Source organism: Lepus europaeus, chromosome 3 (assembly GCF_033115175.1).
Source record: "Lepus europaeus isolate LE1 chromosome 3, mLepTim1.pri, whole genome shotgun sequence".
Classification (NCBI taxonomy): domain Eukaryota; kingdom Metazoa; phylum Chordata; class Mammalia; order Lagomorpha; family Leporidae; genus Lepus; species Lepus europaeus.
In genome coordinates this window covers 50,758,457-50,765,932 of record NC_084829.1, presented here as the reverse complement: position 1 = coordinate 50,765,932, position 7,476 = coordinate 50,758,457, and the positions used below count along the sequence as shown (strand labels likewise).

The following is a 7,476-nucleotide window of genomic DNA, read 5'->3' as shown; positions in this document are numbered from 1 at the left end:
GACAATCACTCTAAATAGCACTCTGACCTCAGAATCAGCCATTGAGGCTTCCTGGTCTTGTTGAAAAGCCTGTGAGAGCGTTCCTGGCATGGAAAGCCAATATACTGTGGCAAAAAAATGTTTATATGAAGGATCTCTGAGAATGAGATTCCAGTGGAAGGAAGCAGCCATCAAAGAAGGATGTACTTTTCTCTAAAGGGAGGAGAGAACTTCCACTTTGCTTATGGCTTTCTCTAAATACTGACGGAGTTTGTGGATTCAAAAGGCTTCCATAACCTAGGTAGCTCATGTCAAGAGCCTTTGGTGGTCACTGACATCATACATAAGAGTGTTCATTGCTAAATTAACAACAGGAGTCACTGTGCACTAACTCCCCATGCAGGACCTCTGTCCTCAATGAGTTGTATTATGAGAGTTAACTGTAAAACTTGTTTTCAAACAGTTTTTTTCTGTACATGTGTTTGAAAATTGTTGAAATCTTTATTTAGTATAGAGTTGGTCTTCTGTGTACAAAGTTAGCTGAAAATTAATCTTAATGGAGAATGGGGCTGGAAGGGGAGAGGGAAGAGGAGAGGAGTGGGAGTGTGGATGGGAGGGTGGGTGTGATGGGAAAAACAATTATATTCCTAAAGTTGTACTTATGAAATTTATATTCATTAAATAAAAAGGTTTCTTTGGGAAAAATTTTTAAAAATTAATTTAATTTACAAATGTATGTGGGGAAACCACAGGGAAAGATCCACTGGAAATAATAAGAAGTAACAGGGGCCGGCACTGTGGTGCAGCGGGTTAATGCCCTGGCCTAAAGCGCTGGCATCCCATATGGGCACCAGTTCTAGTCCCGGCTGCTCCACTTCCGATCCAGCTCTCTGCTGTGGTCTGGGAAAGCAGTAGAAGATGGCCCAAGTCCTTGGGCCCCTCTACCTGCATGGGAGACCTAGAAGAAACTCCTGGCTCCTGGCTTCGGATCAGCATAGCTCCAGATGTTGCAGCCATCTGGGGAGTGAACCAGCAGATGGAAGACCTCTCTCTGTCTCTACCTCTCTCTAACTCTTTCAAATAAATAAAATAAATCTTTAAAAAAAATAAGAGGTAACAATGCTTGATGCTCACAGCCAGGTACAGCTCCTAGCAAACCTTAGAACTCAAGGGGCACAAGGTAAACTACACAGAAGGGTCTTCCCTCAATAGCAGGGAATAATTAACCCTATATTGAGTTCTTCCATTCTCAATTAATCTTTAAAGCAAGACCTGAAAGGATCAAATATTTTCTCATAATTAAACATCATCCAACAAAGCTCAAGAATATTGATAGAAATAGAAAACTATCCAGTAATCATTAAAGTAAAATCCACTGTTTTCCTTGAGATGCAGGAAATATAACTCAAAATGAGAAGAAAGATCAATAATTAAAACTGACCCATGATGTCTTTGTTGTGGCATAGTGGGTTAAGCTGTCACACGCAAAGCCAGCATTCCATACCAAAGTGCTGGTTTGAATCCCATCTACTCCACTTCTGATCCAGTTCCCTGCTTAATATGCTGAGAAAGCAGTAGAAGGTGGCCTAAGTATTTGGGCCCCTGCACTCATGTGGAAGACCTGGATGGTGTGCCTCACTCCTGGCTTTAGCCTAGCCTACCCCTTACTACTGTGGCCATTTAGGGAGTTAAACAGCAGATGGAAGATCTCTTTCTCTCATTCTCTCAGTCTCATTCTGCCTTTCAACTAAATAAATCTTTTTTAAAAATCTGACCCAAAAATAACATGGATATCAGAATTAGCAGACAAGGATATTAAAATCTTTATAATAACTAAATTTCATAAGTTCGAAAAGTGAAGTAGAGACATGACAAAATTTCTTAAAGACCCAAACTGGATTTTTAGAAACAAAAACTACACTGTATAAGAAGAAAAATATACTGGCTGGGATTGGCTGTTTACACATTGCAAAAGGAAAGATTAATGAACTCAAAGACTCATAATTTGAAGAGAAACTATGCAAAATAAATCAGTGAACTAAGAATTAAAAATAATGAAGAAGAAAACAAAAAGGAATTACTATTGTTAAAATTTCCATATTACCCAAAGTCATATATAGATCCAACACAATCTTATCAAAATACCAATGTCAGTCCTCTAAAAAAAAAAAAAAGTAAAATCAATCCTAAAATTAATATGTTACCACAAAAGACTCCAAATAGACAAAACAACTCTGAGGAAGACAAACAAATCTAGAAGCATCACTCTCTGACTTAAAATTATTAAAAAGTCACAGCAATCAAAAAATACTATAGTATTGGCATAAAAGACACATGGACAAATAGAATAAATTACTCTCCAGCAGAGTGATTTTCGCACTTCTCAATGTTGAGTGGTTGTACACTTAGCTATGCTGCATGGAAGGGGTAGCCACACCTCCAGCAAGGCCTCTCCAGGCAGCTGCGTACCTCAGATGAGAGCTGCACCACAGCCGGCATTAGTAGCTCAGCCACCACCAGCAGCCCCACCCTCTTCTGCTGACTCACCTGCTGCTGCACCCCACCTTCCAGGCCTGATGGCTCAAAATACAACCACTGCAGCTGGCATGGTTGTGGCCTCTGGTGTAGGACACTCCCGGAGTCATGTCATCACTGGGGGCTTCCACAGAGGAAGCAATGCTGTATCCTCAAGGCACAGCATCATTTGGCAAGAACCTCAAGAAGCCCAGTCAATGCAGCAGCAGCAGTTTAGTCCTTGCCTCTATGAGATAAAACAGCTTTTGGAGAGTACCCAGGATGAGGGTGACATTAGATCTGTGAGGGTTTCCATGAAGTGCTGAGACAGTGCACAATTGCAAATGGAAGCATCAAGAAATCTGAAAAAAATGAAAAGCTGAATTGCATGACCAAGTTACTTTAGCATAAAAATGTAACTGGTGGTGAAAGTATAAAGAGTACAGCTATCAGTTAAACACGTTCTCTGCTATGAATAGTTTTCTTGGTTCAGAATTGCATTGAAGGAGGATGGTCTTACTGTGGAAACTCATTGAGATGGTATCAAATTTGGTTTGAGCAGATGTTTTATCACCTTTAAACAAGCTGTTGTAATGGTATTATTTGTGAGTTAATTAGAACAAGGTGTTTCCCCCAGCCTCCCCACCACCTCCACCAATAAAAAGACCCTAAAAGTGACTCCAAAGCTAAATACCTAGTCAACTACTTTTCAACAAAAGCTCCAAAAGCACACAATGGGGAAAGGATAATTTCATCAATAAATGGTTCTGGAAAAACAAATTGACACATGTGGAAGAATGAAATTGGACCCTTACATTACACCATACACAAAACTCAAAATGGTTAAAAGACCTAAATGTAAAACCTGAAACTAAAAAATTCCCAAGAGAAAACATAAGAGAAATGCTCCTTGACACTGGCCTAGGCAATGACGTTTTTTCAGACATCGCTTTAAATGCTCAAACCAAAAAGCAACAATAAACTGGAGCATCATGGACTAAAATCTGCTGCACAGTAAAGTAAACCATCAATAAACTGAAATGGCAACCTATGAAATGGGAAAAAATGTTCACAAACCATGCATATCATGAGTTGCTAATATTCAAAATTTGTAAAGAACTCATAGAACTCAATAGCAGAAAAACAAATAATCTGATTAAAAGTATTTAAATGTGCAAAAGAACTGAATAAACATTTTTCAAAAGAAGACATAAAAAAGCAACAAATAAATGAAAAGGTGTTTAGCATTACTAATCATCAGGCAGATGCATATTATAACCACCATGAGAAAAGAAGCTGGTTCCAAGTCCTTGGGCCCCTGCACCCACATGGGAGACCCAGAAGAAGCTCCTGGCTCCTGGCTTTGAGTCAGCACAGCTCCAGCCATTGTGGCCAACTGAGGAGTGAACCAGTGGATGAAAGACCTCCCTCCCTCCCTTCCTCCCCACCCCCCATGTGTGTGTGTGTGTGTGTGTGTAACTCTGACTTTCAAATAAGTAAATAAATCTTTTCTTTTTGACAGGCAGAGTGGACAGTGAGAGAGAGAGACAGAGAGAAAGGTCTTCCTTTTTCCATTGGTTCACCCATGGCCGCTGCAGCCAACACGCTGCAGCCGGGGCACCGTGCTGATCCAAAACCAGGAGCCGGGTGCTTCCTCCTGGTCTCCCATGCAGGTACAGGGCCCAAGCACTTGGGCCACCCTCCACTGCCTTCCCAAGCCACAGCAGAGAGCTGGACTAGAAGAGGAGCAACAGGGACAGAATTGGGTGCCCCAACCGGGACTAGAACCCAGGGTGCCGGTGCCACAGGTGGAGGATTAGTCTATTGAGCTGTGGCGCTGACCGTAAATAAATCTTAAAAAAAAGCTGGTGGATTCCAAAAACAAAGATAAGGAAGTGGAATCCCAAGCTGCCTAGTTTGATTGGTTTATGCAATTGGTTTATGCATGTGTTTAAATATTGCACTGTATCTCATAGAAATAGACAACTATTTCATGTTAATCAAAAATTTTAAAATAATAAAATACATTCAGGGAAAAAATCATTATGCAATATCTCATACCAAGTAGGATAAATACTGTTCAAAAGACAAGAGAGTAAGGTTGGTATGATGCAGCAGGTTACGCTGCAGCTTGGGACAGTTCACTTACTGTTCAACTATTGACTTCTCTGCTTCCAATCCAGCTCCCTGAAAATGTATCTGGAAAGCAGTGGATGATGGCTCAAGGATGTGAGTTCCTGCACCAGCATGGGAGACCCAGATGGAGTGCCCAGAGTTTGGCTTGGCCTATCCCCTTGCTGTTGCAACCATTTGAGAAGTCAACCAGTGAATGGAAGTTCTTTTTTGCTCTGTCTTTCCCTGTCACACTGCCTTTCGTATAAGTAAATAAAGTTCTTTAAAAAAAATACTGCAACAATTAGACATCTGTATTTCTAAAAAGAGTGGGGGAGAGAATAATTTTACATCATATTCTAAAATTACTTCAAAATGGAACATCAACCTAAATGCAAAACCTTATAATACTTCTAAAAATAACATAGATGAAAAACCAAAATGCTTACAAACTTTGTTTTAGCAAAAATTTCAGCTACAACACCAAAAGTACAATTCATGAAAGAAAAAATGGATAAATTCAACTTCATGAAAATTAAAATCTTTTTCAATAGTGTCTTAAAAAGTCACTGTTGACAGGACGAAAATGCTGCTATAAAATATTTGCATGTCACATATTCATTAAAAGACTTATATCCAGAATGTAAAAAGAACTCACAAATCAGTGGCAGGGGAAAATCCAAATATATTATGGAAATGGTTGTACAGACATTTTACCAAAAAAGATATGATAGCAAATAAGCATTTAAAAAAGATGTTCAATAGCCTTGGTCTTTGGGGAAATACATGACAACGATATCTGCTTAGAGTGGCCAAAATTTTAATAATTGGCCATACTTATAGAAAATTAATTAATTATTTTAAAAATATTATGTAGGATCTCTGTCTTAAATGTGCTGTACACTGTTATTTAATGCTATAACTAGTACTCCAACAGTATTTTTTTCACTTTGTGTTGCTATATGGAGGCAAACTGTTGAAATTGTTACCTAATATATACTAAACTGATCTTCTGTATATAAAGAGAATTGAAAATGAATCTTGATGTGAATGGAAGGGGAGAGGGAGCGGGAAAGGGGAGGGTTGCAGGTGGGAGGAAAGTTATGGGAGGGGGGAAGCCATTGTAATCCATAAGCTGTACTTTGGAAGTTTATATTCATTAAATAAAAGTTTAATAAATGAAAAAAAAATAATTTGCCATACTAAGTTTTGGAAAAGAAGTAGAGAAAATAGAACTCTCCTATTTGTTATTGATCATGGTGATGGTTTCACAAGAGTCTGTATGTGCCCAATTGCACATTAAATATGTGCAGCTCACAAAGTGTACGGCAATTAGACCTCAAAAAGGCTGTATTGTTTTAAAAAGAATAGTCTAAAATAAAGCCCTGATCTTTTCTCACTGTCTTCCCACATCTGGCATGCAGGTATTCAATCCAACAAGTATTTATTGACTCTCCTATATCCCAGATCCTGCATTTGGTATTAAGAATATGAGAGGGAGAAGAAAAGAAAGAGGGAAAGGGAGGGGGAGGGGGAGGGGGAGGGGGAGAGGGAGAGGGAGGGGGGAGGGGGAGAGGGAGAGGGAGGGAGAAGGACAGAGAGAGAGAGAGAAAGCTGTTAGGATGCATATTTCCAAAATAAATTCATATGTAGAGCATATGGTAAGCATTGTTAAACCCCTTGTCTGGTTTTACATCCTTGCCATTGTTTTCTTTCCTAGCCTGATTACATTTTCTATATTCTTGAATCCTCTCTAAAACACAGTGAGATATAAATGAACGCAAGTAATTGCAAATGAGTAAGATATGAAATTTATCCTCAAGAAACTTGCAGCAAAGTATAGTCAGTTCTTTTCTTCAGGTACTTTGCATCCAAGTGGGGAAGGCAGATATGTACACTAATAATTATGCTACAAGATTTGATTTTTAACACTGTAGAGATATTAATCAGTTAAACTTAAAATACACATAAGCTTTTTTTTGGAGGGAGCACTGGAGAGGGAATGTCTAATTTTTTGTTTGTTTGTTTGACAGGCAGAGTTAGACAGAGAGAGAGAGACAGAGAGAAAGATCTTTCTTTTCCATTGGTTCACCCCACAAATGGTGCTGTGCCAATCTGAAGCCAGGAGCCAGATGCTTTCTCCTGGTCTCCCATGCAGGTGCAGGGCCCAAGCACTTGGGCCATCCTCCACTGCCTTCCTGGGCCACAGCAGAGAGCTGGACTAGAATCGGAGCAACCAGGACAGAATCCAGCGCCCCAACCAGGACTAGAACCCGACGTACAGGCACTGCAGGCAGATGATTAGATTAGTGAGTTGCGGCGCCAGCTAGGAATGTCTAATTCTGACAAGGCAAATACAAGTTTACAGAGAAGAGATAACTTTCAGTTGGGTTTTGAAGGCTGTGCTGGCTTTTAACAGGCAGAGATGGAGGAAGAGCAGTAAAGGGTAAAGGGAGAACACCACAAACAAGGGAATGAGTATGGGAAAGGGCAACAAACACTCTGGGGCTAACAAGTAGTCAAATAAAGTGAGACAGACACTCAACAACAGAACTAGCCACATAGTATTTGGGAATTCATTTAACTCTCCACGTTCTAGTGCCCTTAACTATAAAGTGAGAATAATAACTATAAAGGGAGAATAACTATTCCTCCTATCTAAAGAGGTTCTAAAAAAGACCTAAAAGAGAAATAGTGAATGTACAGCATTTAGGGTTGTGCCTAGTACACACCAAATGCTTATAAAGCCAGTAACAGTTGCTATTAGCATGGGGCTAGAGTCCAGGGGAGCAAAGGAAAAAGAAGAGTTTACATAATTCATCTTTTTATATTCACGAGCTGGCTGTTGCCCTTAATAGTTTCATGAACACG

General features: G+C 39.7%; 1 protein-coding gene across 1 annotated transcript; it reads left to right on the top strand.

Annotated features, from left to right (window-relative positions):
- Positions 1-2,453: 2,453 nt before the first annotated feature.
- LOC133756913 (coiled-coil-helix-coiled-coil-helix domain-containing protein 2-like) lies at positions 2,454-2,819 on the top strand. Its single transcript, XM_062187530.1, has one exon. It carries the CDS (start codon positions 2,454-2,456, stop codon positions 2,817-2,819), a length of 366 nt encoding a protein of 121 aa, XP_062043514.1.
- The last annotated feature ends 4,657 nt before the right edge of the window (positions 2,820-7,476 follow it).

Bases quoted from the DNA above. Each gene is read 5' to 3' on its own strand.
- LOC133756913 (XM_062187530.1), top strand. From the start codon at position 2,454: ATGAGAGCTGCACCACAGCCGGCATTAGTAGCTCAGCCACCACCAGCA.